Source organism: Merops nubicus, unplaced genomic scaffold (assembly GCF_000691845.1).
Source record: "Merops nubicus isolate BGI_N331 unplaced genomic scaffold, ASM69184v1 scaffold6958, whole genome shotgun sequence".
NCBI lineage: Eukaryota > Metazoa > Chordata > Aves > Coraciiformes > Meropidae > Merops > Merops nubicus.
The window spans coordinates 126,191-141,441 of NW_008623567.1; the positions used below are offsets into that span (position 1 = coordinate 126,191).

Sequence of the window (15,251 nt, forward strand, 5' to 3'; positions counted from 1 at the left end):
TCCTGGTCCCAGTTGCTGTCTGTGGCCCAGTCTTTCCCCCAGGGGCTGCTCCCCAGCCAGAGGTGACAGTGACATGCTGCCATCGGTGGGGCAGCTGCGTTCAATACTGGGTTTGTATATCTTTGTATATATTCTATTTTGCTATCATTATTATTATTAGAGGTAGTATTAAAGCTGTTTTTTTCTTCTAATCAGCAAGTCTCTCTCCCTTATTCCCTTCCTCTTTCTCTTCAAGGGGAGGGTTTGGGGAAGGGTGGTTAACAGAGAGCATCTGTTACCAGTCTCGGGGCAGTCCAGATCCCAAACCATGAAAATTTATTTGCACCCAGCATATAAGTACCAAAAGGTTTTAAAACAACTGAAACAACTGCTGGATAGACTTCTGAACCACTGAAACACCACCTTCTTGTGTAGCTTCTGAGAGAGCCACACAAGAGGACAGAGGCAACATATGAGTGAAAACTTCATAACTTCTTGAAGACAAGGCAATGCAAGGGTTGAAAGGTAGCTAAGAACCAATAAATTCCTGCTTTCCACAGCTATCTTCCACATCCTTTTCCCCTAGTGCAGTAAAGTCACACTGATGTTCTCCTTTATTCCTCACTCATGCTCTGCCAAACCTCACTGTCACAGAGCCTTCCACTGTCTCTATACTATCTCTTTCTCCCAGCCATGCACATCAGCTTTATCAGCTCTCCACATCTTTGCATCAGCTGGCTCCAAATCACATTTGTTAATTAACCAGAAAACACATACCTCAAGAGGCCACTAACAAGCCACTGCAAAGAGAATTGCTGAACTCCACTGCAACCTTTCCTTCTCCAAAGCTCTCATCAGCTATGCATTATAACCAGACTTAAAACAATGTGTGAAAGTTTTATCCTTGAGACAAAGCTGGCTAAAACTAGTCAGGAAATACAGAAGTTATTATAGCAGACTGAGAAACAGACCAAACAACTTCCTTGGAAACTAGATTAAATCACTGGATGTAAAAAATTAACAAAACATGGGCAAGTATATGAACTCAGAAAAGACAAGCCTGGAAAGAATGGGGAAGCACCTGAAAACTTGGGCAAAATACAACAGTTCAGAGACCTAACTCAATTTGTCTCGGAAGAGTTTGGGGTCCCAATCAATTAATTACTGTCAAGACATACTTAAGTTGCAGCAATTACTTCATTATCTTCATAAACCAAGACTGGGAAATTTTTATCTTCCCATGCAGGTGTACAGAGCAGTCTTCCCAAGTTACATATTGAAAAACAGATAAAATTTTGTGTTGCTACACTGAACAGAACTACTTCTGCCCACAGAGACAAGAATGCTCCATACTAAAAATTATTCTGGATCCAGTCAGGAACTGGTCTTCATCAGCAAAACTCTTACCACGGAATATACAGTTACCACATAGGGATTCTCACTGAAAGACACACTTAAAAAACACCTGAAACGGTGTGGTTACACTGAAAGTGTAATGCAAGGAGCCATTTAGAAGTTCAAATCTAATATATTTGTCAGTAAAAAAAATACACCAAATACTAGAATGGATTCAAATTATTAAGTTCTTTTCATTGCATCAGAAGAACCAACTTATGCTTGTATTCTTCAGGTGAATAATCAGCTTGGACAGTACTTCTTAAATGGAACACTGGCTTATTCTTAACTGAATAAGAACTATACCTTTATGAAGATTTTAGCTGATTAATGAACTGTTAACTGAACAAATATAATATAAAATAAATATTCTAAGTATCTATAACAATCAGCCACCTTTCAATAACTCCCTATGGCATGTTTAGTAAAGCAGGTCCTACTATTTGAGTAGGTGCATGGGCTTGCTTCTCCCCAGGGGCAGGCCTCCGCACTTCTTGTTGAACCATCAACCCATTTCTCCCGCATGCTGAGGCTCTACTTCCTCTGCAGCTAGTAAATAAGTTATAGTAATCTGATATCTAATCAGTCCTTTAGTACTGGACAAAGATTATCTTGAAGGGATGAGATAAACTGTCCACACAAGCAGATCTGTGAGGTAAGCTACTTCCTACTTGATATTCCCAAACCTTTACAGGATCAGCACACAAGATCCATACAAATTAATCTTTCGCAATTTCATTTACATTTTTAAGCTTAGTTATTTTCTGTATTTCTGAGGAAAATTATTGTAATAAAGTGGCCACTTTGTATAGATAAACACCAGCCGTTATCCACACTCTAGTAAAGTTTTATTAGACAAAGGAAAAATCAGTGTTCCATTAAAAGGAAAATCGTCACATGTGACTTAGCAGTCTTAACAAGAGTTTGGAAAGTACCTTCCTGAGTAGCAACTCTTCTGCTTTAGCTCAGCTGATGAGACAAGCACATCTGACTTTGGACTAGTATTCCCTTTCAAGAGGAAGCTAAATTTGGAATGCAGACAGGAATGAATTAATTATCTTTGTCATCAGGGAGAGAGGAACAGACAGATTCCCAATTAAAATGGATTTGTAAAGAGAGACAACTAACTGCCAAAACATATTTGATGGACATTTGACATCTTTTCATCTTAGAACGCTAATGATGAACCTATTGCTACAGGGAAACCATTTTCCAGAAACTCTGCTTGGCTGCCTGGCTGTGGAATTCACTTTTACCAGACAGGTAAGCCACAATAGACTCCTGCCACCTTTTAGTTTTACTGAAAAATTTCTTTAAGAAGCCCTATATCAATCACTTAACAGACATGTAAACCAAGATCTCACACAGAACACAACCAAGCAGTACTGGAAAAGCAAAGGGGAAAAAAATAAAAAAAAGGAAAACCAAACCAAGATACCATACTGGTCCTGCAAGTTACAACTGAATGTATGTTTTCTCTGGGAAAATGATTCAAACCAAACACCTTAGAAAATACTCTATAGCAGCTTCCATCAGAACTGCCTTGACACTGCATGTTATCACAGAACTAGAATGGTCATCTGACAGTACTCAAGGGAGTCTAGCAGCTACCTTAATGATTTTAAGTAAGGATTGGAATAGTTAAGTATCATGCACCTCTACATCCTAGTAATTTTTTTTTCCTTTATATCAATGAAAAAAACGCATCTTCCCATTTCTAAGAATATCTTAAAAAGTAAAAGCAGAAAACAAGTACACAAATATATTAATACTTCATTATCAAGAGTATGAATTTAACAGCATTCCTAAAAGACCAAGCAGATTTCAATCCTCCACAGAGGACTATGACCATGAAAAATTCAATCTACCTCCAAAGACAAAATACATTATGATGTAACAACCAGAGATATAAGATGAAGTGTCCTGAAAATGTTAGAATAATTCAAGGTCTTTGTGAGTGCATAATTATGACTTTCAAAAACTAGTCACAGCTTACCTTTGTTTTGCTGGATTTGCATTATCCTCCAAGTCACACCAAGCAATCTGTTCACCTGCTTGCTGTTCAGCTTGCTGCCATCCTGAAGAGTATCCGTCACAAATTTCCTTATCATGTCCAGCCAGTCTGAATCCATCTGAAGTGTTGAAGGACTTGCTAGTGAAACCATGATGTCACACAAGGTTAAATTCAGTAAAAGATGATCTACGCTGTTTGAAGATGTCATACAATGCTTGTTGCTGTGGGCAAAGGTGGGGGAGAAGAGGAAGAAGAGATAGATTTTTTTTTTTTTTTTAAGTATCTTGTGCCTTTTAAATGTCCTTTGGTAGATATTATACTAAGTAGGAAAAAAAAATCTAAATGTTAAAGTTTTAAAGCCAATACACATTTTAGAAGTCTTTGCATCTAATATTTGGGTACCTGAATTTTGGGCAACCTGAATCTACCAAATTTTACATTTGGGTACTCTGAATCTGCCAGCTCAACCATGAAGAAATGTGTGTTTGGCTGCTCCTGCTCAAGTACTGTTCTGCCACATACAAGATAGGCACAACGTATCCCATCTCCCCTCCTAGATGTACTTGTTCAGCCCTGGAATACAGCTATAGAAGAGCAGATGTGGGTGAAAAAAAGTGTTTTGATGCAATTCAGAAGTCAAATGACAAAAACATACAGAAATATGAAATAAGTCAGACTAACACAAATCACTATTTAGCAACATGCAAATTCCAGAGCAAGTGTTCCATACAATGCTTTCATTTTGTCTAAGACGGCATTTTAATTTCTACTGGAGGCTACTCAGATTACTTCCTACACATAACTTCTATAAAGAACAACCAAAACTTCTCAATACAAACCACTGCTGTCTTCCTCTAAAAACTTCTCTGCAAATCTTCAAGTAATAGTTTTCCAACATTACAGACTTAACACTGGATAAAGCATAAGACTCACATTGCCTCACATCTTATGAAATTAAAAGTTGCAACACTACATCCATTTTATTCTTACCCTTTGCACCAATCTTTCTTTTTGTGCTTTACTGTTTCTTGTAAAGAATAAGGAAAATGGCGCATGAAGTGGTGCTTGAAATCAACTAGGTAATTTTTTCGAAGCCACAGTTCCTGTTAAGGAAAGCAGATGATAGATAGAAAACATGGTAGGAAGTGAAATACATCAATGCAATCATCTTCCAAAATCTATTACTGAATGAAAAACAGAAACTTCTGTTTCCAAGTTCTCATACATATTTACTCTGCTATAAATGTGAAGACCTGTGCATGAACCTGAAGGTCCATAAAACAAGGGAGTAAAACTGTAAGTCGAGGTTAAGCAACAACATTTAATCCAAACTGGACTAGTGTATAGCATACATTTATGTGGATACATAAAATATTAAACTGAGCGAGTTACAGATGTGAATTAAAAGTGCTTTTATATCAGTGCTTTTTTAAATCAGGGGACTTAAAAATCAGAATGTACTCCAATTAGAGTGACTGACCAGAATTTTCTATTAAGACATATTCTGACACTTACTTCATTTTTCCCCATCATTACTGTAGTTGTATTTCAAAGCCCACTGACAAAACATTGTCCAGTAGAGAGTTCATCCTTACAGAAAAACTATTTTTTTTTAATATTTAACTTTACTTTGTGGGTTAGTAGTACTCAGTCACCCTTCCACAAATTGTCCAGCAAAACTCATCACAAAAAAAAAAATGCATTGCTATCAAATTGGTGAGGCAGAATAATAGTTTTTTATATTCAAGTATTAAGCACACAGAATGACCATTCAACTATTTCAAAGATCGATAGGTTTCCACTAAGCATATTCAGAGTGGTTTTCCAAAGTGTCTGTAATAATCACTTTGGCCTGTAAGCCCACGGGCTATTAAATAAGCAAAGCTTCCATTTTCAAACTGAGACATATGAATGCTTTTTATTTTTATATAAGGGCAACCATAAAGGAAAAAAGACAAACTGTTTATCTTACCTAAAACACAATATGCTCAAGAAAAAAAATTTCAGTGAGCATTAGATTTTCTCTTCTAAAACATCTTAAGGTCACAATGCAACTGCATGTACCTAAATGAGCTCACACCTTGACACAGGACCACTCCTTCCGTGTTACTTTAACATGATACTTCAAGGAGATCTTCCAAAATTCCTACTGAGGCTTTGACTTGATGTCTTGTGATACTATCAAACATGACACCATGTAGGTTGCATCAACCCACTACAGGATCTCACACTACCATTGCACCCCACCTTTCCAAGGGTCTAGGGATTTGTTCATTCCTGCCCTCACTGTAAAAACTTTCAAAACACACAAAACCAAGAAACAAACAACTTTATTCCATGTTTTGTTCAAATTCATATTCTAGAGGTTATCTGAGAAATAATCTGCTCCTCTCCTCCAGTATCACTTTCAGTTTCAAAAGCTTTTGTGTTGCAGTCTGTCAAGGATTCCTACACACTACTGGTGAATTCATTGCTCAGTTCAACAGATTCTTTTCTAGAGTAAGATTTGGCAAAATCTGAACTCAAATTCTGTTCAAAACCTACTTTTTTCTTAATAAAATATTTCCACTACTTCCCATCACCAAATCACTAGTTTCCAATACAAACAAAATGCACCATCATTATTAGGCCACCCATCCCTCCTCCCTTACCATTTTGTACGTTTCATCGTGCCGCTTTGTGAGTTTCCACAACAAATGTATTATGCTAAGCACTTGCTGCATGAGCTGCTGAGCTTCTGATTCCAAGATGTTTCCAAAAATGGGAGCTGATTGTGCAGGAGATGCTTCAATCCAGCACTCAGTCAGTAATGGAATTATTATCGCAATAAAGCCTTTCAAGTTTTCGGCCGAGGACAGACCTTTTCCCGCACTGTCCATCACGCTTGCCAGAGACCTAAGTGACAAAAGCAAAAAAAAAAACCAAACATTATAAAGGTCACACCTTCACAGACTAGAACAGTACCACTTTCTGAAAAACAGGAAAAAAGTATTTTTTAATGCATTAAACTTTTTTTTTCTTGCTAGATATTTCAGCAAGTAAAAAATGGGAGTTTAAACCTTCAAACCATCTACAGCAAACCCACTCTTCAGTCTCCCTGAAAGTCTGTATGCTTATCTAACAGCATTAGATTTCAATATTTCTCTCCCCATTGTTATATGCAACATCTATAAAGTGGAGAAATATGATTTGTGTTAGCACCTTAAACCAACAGATCACAATTCACTGTGCTTGGCACAACAAAATAAGAAAGCTTTAAGTTTTACGCTGCTTGAAGCAAAATAATGAAACCAACTACGAAGTGTTGTCAAACACATGAGATTTATTACAGTTAATAACCAAGACCAGCTATAATAAACATAATGGTTGTTCCTACGAATAGGAAAAAAAAAATCACTCTGAAAAAATATAACTTTAGTTCCCACCTGAAGTTTAATTATAATACTCTAGAGAGCAACTAGCTGGAAAATTACTTAAAAGATCTGATAATTAAGTCAAACAAAAATGATCAAAAAATGAAGATACAGTTTAAATTAAAAGAACATTGCCCAGAAGACCAGAAAACCAAGGACTCCCCTCCCCCCCCTTTATAACACACTTCTTATGTGTTTCAAAAGGGATTATGAGCACAAATGACCCAATCCTGCTCCAGGATAAATTCAGGCAATTTGTATCCATTCTAAAAGGAAGGTTCTTTAAAGAAAGAAAACCCTGAATAACTCCTGCTAATTTTAACAGAAGCTTCCAAAAGATTTTCCAAGTAATAAGAGCCCTTAAAGAAAGAAAAAAAAAAAACAACAATCATTTCAGCTGATGATTTCTGACATTGTTTTCTGCAATGATTTTGTTTTCTAACTCAGAGCTAAGAATTCCTATTGTAATTCTAACTTCCTAATATACACAGAATTGGTGCATTGAATCTCCTGTTAAACTGCTATTTCAGTGATGTTTTCCAAGTGATTTTTTTTCAGATATATACACAAAATGGAATCTGAAAAAACTATTTGCTCTCCTTCCAGATAGGCATTAAAGTTTACAAATACTTTAATTTCATATTGGATTAAGGAGGTAAAGCAGTTTTTCCTGGTCATCCTTTATTTCCAAATTATCCAATCAGTTACCTCCTTCTATGTATTTCTCATGTCATTGAAATAATCTACAGCGTGGACGTAATACAAAATGTTATTCTGTCATTTCTTTCTGGATGAAAATGGTATCTCAAGAAACCTGCTAGACCAAGATCTAGGCATTAACTGTAAAAGGAGCAGGGAGAAAACGTCTGCAAAGGAATAACAAGAAAGTGTGAAACAAACACAGGCTCTTTTCCAGTGAAGGCAAGATGAGAGAATTTACATCTCCAGCACAAGATAAAATGGACAAGCCAAAACATAACTGTTAAGAAAAAAAAAAAGTTTTATCTTGTACCTACTACAACTATTAGTCATCTTAACATTTTATAAAGCTTAGCAGTAACTGCAGAAACCAATGCATGCAGTCAATGTAATTTGGCTTATTTGTTGCTCTGTCCATTCTACACCACTGGACACTGCAGTAAAGACACCAGTTTCCTTCAGACTATAAACAGTTCAGGGTGAACGGTTTCAACCTTGACATTTAACTTTCAGTCATCTAAAGATACAGTGGACAAATCCCATCTTCCAGTTATAACCACAATGAATTCTAAAGCATCACTGGACAAGCCAGTTGATACCAGGATCATAACCTTAGTGAAAAGTTACATTGCCCTGTAAATGCTGTGCCATGATAGGACCACACGTTCCCCAGAGATTCTGAAATGTCAGTAAGTGGCTGAAATAGCTCTGAAGTAATAGTCTTCAATCACTCCTCTGAAAAGAATACCTGATATTACAGCAAAGCTCTGGAATTTGAGCAATCTATTTCTGGAACACAAAAGGAATCTCCCCATAAACAATGAACAGCCCACAAAACCTGACACATTGGCAACACACATGTGGAGACTTGTGTCTACAGAAGTGTAACACAAACACCCATTTCAGTACTTCTCTGAAACAAGGGGTGGAAAAAGAAGGAAGAATCCATGTCAAAAGTGATACTGACCCAGCTGCTGAAAGCACCTGGGCAAGAATACTTAGCATAGCTTCCACGAACCCCTGCAAAAGAAGCCCCCATCTCTCAAGACAAGGCTCCTCCAAATATTCAAGGTTAAAAAGGGGTAAATAAAACCCAATTGCAGTGAGAGATGATGACAAAGTATTACTGTAATCTGTCCAGTATGCCTTTGATTACTGCAATATCCTTTGCAAATCAAGGTTCACTGGAACCAGGAGGATTTGATGCCCATTAAAGAGCTAACCTTTTTGTCACATATTCGTTATCAATATTCTTTAATGGTAATGCATCTCTCAAACACTACAAAGCACACTACCTTCATACTGGTATAAAATGCTATTGAGGGGAGCTACAAGGTATCCTATAACCTGTCATTTTTATAAAAATACTGTCATTTTAAAGGAAGCAAGACCAAACAAACAAAAAAACCACCTGTGCAATATATCGGCCATTTGGCAGTAAGAGGACAACAGAAATTCAAAGAGAAGTCAAGGAAGTGTAAAAGTAACAGAAAATAAGGAAACAATTTTCTACTGCTTATAACAGCAAAAGTAATCCGAAGTTAGTAACTTTGTATGGTTCAGAGTCTGAGCCAGGTTACTGTCCTCCTTTTTTGTGTACATTGCCAATTCCAGGAAAGAAACACTCAGTACACCAAGTGAACTGTATTTTCCATTTCTATGTGATGCACAGGTCACACCATATACATATTTATTCACTACACTTTGTCTTCTGTTTCAGTCTCTTAAGTCTTCTTCCCTTTCCTCTGCAACTTCATCTTGTCCTTTCTCAGTAGGAACAGATGCTCTACCATTTCTCTTCAGCACCACTTCCAGTCCAAAAAAAGATTTCACACCTTGGTATCACCACATTTAAGTTGTGGAGGCTTTCCATTTTTCCACACCTGAAAGGAGTCTGATACAAAAAGCAGTACAGTCAGCACATAAGGCAGAGAATATTTTATAATGATCTCCTAGTTCACTGTAATCTTTAATACTCACACAGTAGAAAGACCTAGCACACAACAGAAAATAGTGAAGTCACAAGATTTGCACTGTTGAACCATCCAGCATTCCAAGCTCAAAATCTACATTTTTTACTACACATTAATACTGATTCTGAAAATCCCTTTCTGCAACCATTAGGGTACCAATGAGGTGCCATCCCTACCCAATGAATTTGCACGATTAAAAAGATACAGGAGCTTTGAACATTTAGCATATTACTCCTGGTGTCTGGAAGCCTATTTTTTAAAGAACAAAGTTGAAACTTACTTGCAGTGTTAGTGCTGAGGCCATCAGTACATACACACCACAATTATTTACTTATGGTTTGGTCAGCTCGTTAGCTATAGTTAGGATCTGACTTTTTGTGCACTGACTTCATTAAACAAAAACACTCGCACACACTGTCTGAGATTTTGGAAGTACTGAAGGAGCGTTACAGACATTTTGCACCTCTTATTACCTTGTAGTAATAGCCACAGCAGAGGCTGGAGAATGCCTGTGGAAGGCCACAACTGGGATTGGACAAGAGAGAATCAACATCTCCCGATTCACAGAAAAGCTTTCAGTGGCAAATACAAAACCCACCACAGTAACTTCCACTCCTTTTTCACTTTTGCAGATACTAACTGAAGCAAGCTGTACTGGCCCTTTGTGCAAAATGAATATACCAAAAGTATGTCCAAATATAATGAGAACATCTTAGTACCTTCTACAGATGTCCCTTCTCTTCCCAGTCTTCTGTTCTGCTGCCATGAGCTTGCTTTGCCAATCTCGCCTTGGATTCCAGCAATGTTTCCTTCTATTCTTCTGGCTCCTCCTCATGCTTGCAAACGACTTTTTGGAAGCATTTATAACCTCAAGTGGATCACTTTGCTTCACCCAAATCTAGCTCCTCAGGAAGGCAGAATCCAGTTCCAGTAACACCAGACAAGTTTATTTTCCTAGACCTTAGATACAACGCGCCTTTGGCTATTACAGGCGACAGCGTTTCACACGCTGCTATCATTCAGGGCACAGCACAAGAACCCTCTGACATATGGTGGTCCACAACTGGACGTTTCTGACTGTAGAGATGAAGTCCACGGGACTGTTTTGTGCTCAGCACTGAACCCTTCCCTGCCTCAAGTGGGCTTCACTGGTCTAGCTTCCAACTAAATTTTGACCTGCAGCAGATACTGTTGGTCCTGACTGAACTCATGCTATGCTAACAACAACTTCTATGAGAATATTTTACTTATCTTAATATAAATTTCCTCTACCTACCCCAAGTAATAGCCTATCTACCAAGAGGAAGCCTAGGAGAGCAGGAATGGAGTGGTTATTTATGCATCTCCATGACACAGAGAGAAACCACTTGCTAAAATTCAGGCCAATACCTGTGGTATTAAAAGAGAACCTCTCTTCCGCACTTCATGGACACAGCAGTGGACTACCCTTTTCAGCCACTGACCTCCCAGGTGAACTTGGTGTAACTGCCTTATACCCCATATAGAGTTTTGCCCCGCAGTACAACAAGGACTGTAGTTTCTCCTCAAACCACCCTGATATCTACGGATTAGCAGCGTTCTGTAATGGCTAAATAGTTTACATTTTTCATCATTCAGTCAGAAAGGAGGAAGAGAAAAAAATGATTAGTTAGTTCTTCCTTAACTTCAGCTCACATCTGTTTAGAATACCAGTGAAAACCACACAAACCTTTAGGTGCCTAAGCACATTACACTTTCTCCCACTCATCAGCATGCCCCAGACAACAAATCTTTCAACACTTATGAAGATATAAACCAGTGAACTATTAAAAACATCTAGAATTAGAAACTCAGCAGGACTTCATACAGCCGGACACATCTTATCACACTGTCCTTTTTAAAAGAGCTACATTCAAAGAAAATAGACTGCTAGACTTAGGACAGAGCCTTGAAGGTAATAGCACAAGATTTCAGCAAAATTCACTATCACAGTGTAAGAAACAAACTTACATTTAGTGGGAAGAAATTTGCCTGCCTGCCTTCACTCTGTTTGATATCCTGCAACAACCAGCAGTCACCAGTTCACATTAAAAAACACTCCCGAGCTGGTCTTCCAAAATTATTATGCATAGCATAAAATAAAGCTTTTGTTTGATATACGCACAGCACGGTTGGTTATCTACTGAGTGTTTTCAAATTTTCAAGCCACTGCATGGAGACTGCAGATTACAGCAAATGCCCTAAAATAGAGCTAAGGGACAGTCCCATAATAAAAATGAAATCACCTTCAACAGCACCAAACCCCAGTTTAACATTGTGATCACACAGCTGGCATAATTCCTAAATCAGTTAAAGTTCTCACCTCAGTCTAAATGACGAGTTCATCTTTGGTCGTAAGCCACCATTTCCAAACAGCTGTATATGTTGCTGATTACTTGCATGGAGTTTCCAACTTATACATACTGGGTTCCTCACAGAGCGAGGGCTGTCCTTTGATTCTTGAAGCCCTTCATCCTCTATTTCACTGGACCCATCTACCACTGCTTGGAGAAACTTCTTGAGCCTGGTAAGTACATTCAGCCTCCACTGCTGAGAAGTTACTCTGCGATTTGGGTTAACAGAGAGCATCCAGGTAAGTTTCTCTCTGCTTTTCAGTCTTTTTGACAGCTGCTGGTGAGAAATAAGTTCTACGAAATTCTTCAACAATATAATGCTGCGGTCTGTGAGGAGAGCTGGGTACGCTTCCAACAAAACGTCCAAGAGTTTCAAAGAGTCTTCCTGAATTCCCTCACTGATATGAGTCATGGCACTGGAGAGATGGGCACTTACCAAAGGGAAGAATGGTGCAATCTGTTCCGCTCTGATTTTTGTAGCCAGGAACTGCAGCAGGTGAACAGCTGCCCCTCTGACGCCAGAATCTTTGTCTGTAAACACGGCCGCCACCTCGCTTATTATATTGGAAAGGTGTGCATCGATGACAAACGGGTACTGAGACAGGAGCTCCCTGAGCCCAACAAGTGCATTATGCTTAACCCCGGGACTGTAGTGATGCATCTGTGAAAGCAGATCCTAAAGGGAAAGAAACATATAATTGCCATTACTGTTACTTTAAGCTCTTTGAACTTCCTCACCTATTTCCAGTGCATTTCTCTTCAACACTCAAGACCACAGAATCTATTCTGATGACGTACTGCTCTTCCTAAGAGAGTAATATGCTCAGAACAAGTATTAGTTTAAAGCAGAGCAATTAACAGATCACTAAAATTCAATGAGAGAAAAACCAAAATAACATAATTTGTCCTTCAGGTAATCAGATACTCCTCATTCTTAAGTTTATGCACAACCCTATTGATTTAACAGAGAGAACCAAAAATAAGTCCTCTTTACACTTGTTCTCAAAAGTAGATTCATGAAACCTCTGTCTCAGCAGCTTTCTTCAGTTTAAGCAGAGAGCTGCCAGAGACAAGAGACAACACTAAGGAAAGGAGAAACACCACTCAAAGAAATGCAAGATTTAAAAAAAAAAAAAAATCTCAAGTTTTATTTTTTAAAAACTTTGTCCTTAAGCTATGATCCAAGACTTTAAAAAAACCAGATGCTGATTTAAGTATCTAGGATTAGTGTGCAACTTTTAGTTTTTCCACTGCTGGAAACCTTTTCCTTGGGTTATATGCTGGTCCAGCAAGTTGATTCTTTAAATCCACTGGTCAGATTATTCTCAAGGACAAAGTGGCTGTATTTAGATACTCTGCTGTGTTTTTTTTAAAGTTGGGGGGGGGGGTTTATTAAATATTCTAGATTTAAATAGACATACTAAATCTAGACAAACAGCAAGTCATTTCCCATCATTTCAGAACGTAATGTCACAGCATACCTTTATGTTAAGTTTTCTGTTCTGTGTAGGAAGCACTCCATCTTCTTTAAGTTGCTCAGGAATTTGTATGGCCTTTGTTTTGAAGGTAGTATCAGTTGCATTCTCTAGTTTAGGCTTTTTTTTCCCAACTTTTAATTTCACTTTCTGAAAATCTTCCTGATGTTTCCTTTTTTTAGTCATTCTGATTCTCTGCAAAAAGATAATAAGAATTTTCATTTGCTCAAATACACTACAAGTATTTCTTCCAACAAAGGGCAGCTACTTCCTAACAAAAGCTACTGGTTTTACTGGTTTCCCTATGCATACACTAGTGTCTGCTCCTAAGACAAGAACACATGGACTGATTTGGTACAGCTATTCTTCTAGTGTCCAGAAAGCATTCTGCTGCTCCTTGGGTTGTCTCTGCTCTGCAAATTACTTTATTGAGAAATATCACTTAAGTAACCTGCACCTTCCACTGCTTTATCAGATTAAGCTGTTGGCTTGGTTTTGCTTTAAAAAGTTCCTGCCAATAAAGCAACTTTTTACAGAGCTGACTCTTGTCAAGCCAAAGGAGCTCAGTGAACTGTTTCATTTAATTTGTACATTGTTTACCAACTCAATCATTAATAGCACACAGTCTGCACAGGTAAAATCATAGGTGTAACCAGACCTTCTCTGGTAACAGCAGTGTCCAAGAACCTATGAAAATTTCCACTACATACTGAATGTACATTGAAAAAAAAAATCCCAGTAATTATAAGTAACAGAGAGGGGAAAAGGGAGGATGAAGACATTAAATGAGCGTATATAGAGTAAAACAAGACTGGAAAGCTAAGTCATAAGAAATAAGGTAGTACACATAGCTACACTTAGAGGTTGTCCAGACATACTAGAATAGATGTACAACACAAAACAAATAAAAACTCACACTTCAGTCTATAATTCACCTTTTGGCTTTAACATACCTGTACTGATAAAAGTACTCTTAATTCTACCAGATTAAAAAAAAACCAAAACACACCAAACACAACAACAAAACCCCAAACACAGGTTCCTTTATTTAATCTTCCTTTCCTCAATCTCTGTACTTCTGAAATCACCCACAACAAAACTCCAGAAGCTGATGTCACAACACTGAACACCACCTACAGACTGTATCTGGATTTCTGTTAATTAAGATCAGGAATGCATGATCTGACCATTCCAAAAGGTGGCTGTAGAAATTACTTACGATTTAAAGGGGAGAAGGGGAAGACAAGCACAAAGCTGCTATGATGCTGATGTTTAAATATTTCACAGCTTTTTAACGAAAACAGGCAATTCGTTCAGTGGAAATCTGAGTAATTCCAGATCCCACTGCACACAATATCAAGTACACACTGTCAGGGACATAAACTTTTTGATTCTTCAAGCTTGGCTTGTCAAGCTACTCTAAGTTTTGCACATTCTTAATAGCTGAACTATACAAAAAAAGTTGCAAAAATAACATTCACATTTTAAAGACCAAGCTAACTAAACAAAAGAGAAAAACCAAAACAATATAGCTGACTGAAATCAAAAATTTCCAAATAATATATCCAAACAGTGATTATTTTACAGTGATGGGATCACCATTCACTCTAGAAAACAGAATTCTACAGCTCACTTTCCCAATGAATTCAGAACTGTAAATCTGTGCTGTATTGCACTATTTCATATACACACCACCAGGATAATCACTAAAGAATGTTTTAAATCCAACTGTCATTTTCTACTTCTGCAAAACATCTTAAACAACTGATCGTACAAACACCTGACTACAAATTAACTTCTGTTTTTCACTTACTAGCTTACAACATCTATACACAAGATCACTTCAGTTGAAGTGCAAATCTCACCTAAGTAATCCATCAATTGAAAAACCTTTAACAAAACTAGAGGTTTGGTGCTGAAATAAAAAGGGT

General features: G+C 37.7%; 1 protein-coding gene across 2 annotated transcripts in view; it reads right to left on the minus strand.

The window, feature by feature from the left end:
* The window catches only part of TEX10 (testis expressed 10), a 50,043-nt gene extending 36,534 nt beyond the window's left edge, over nucleotides 1-13,509 (minus strand). The window contains exons 1-5 of one of the 2 annotated variants that reach the window (XM_008945110.1): nucleotides 13,327-13,509; nucleotides 11,815-12,521; nucleotides 6,040-6,283; nucleotides 4,379-4,491; nucleotides 3,371-3,609 (exon numbers count right to left, since the gene is read on the minus strand). In XM_008945110.1, coding sequence (XP_008943358.1) covers nucleotides 3,371-3,609; nucleotides 4,379-4,491; nucleotides 6,040-6,283; nucleotides 11,815-12,521; nucleotides 13,327-13,506 — 1,483 coding nt within the window. In that variant the 5' untranslated portion in view covers nucleotides 13,507-13,509. The remainder of the gene's footprint in view (nucleotides 1-3,370; nucleotides 3,610-4,378; nucleotides 4,492-6,039; nucleotides 6,284-11,814; nucleotides 12,522-13,326) is intronic. The other variant, XM_008945111.1, reaches the window with a different exon arrangement.
* Between the last annotated feature and the right edge of the window lie 1,742 nt (nucleotides 13,510-15,251).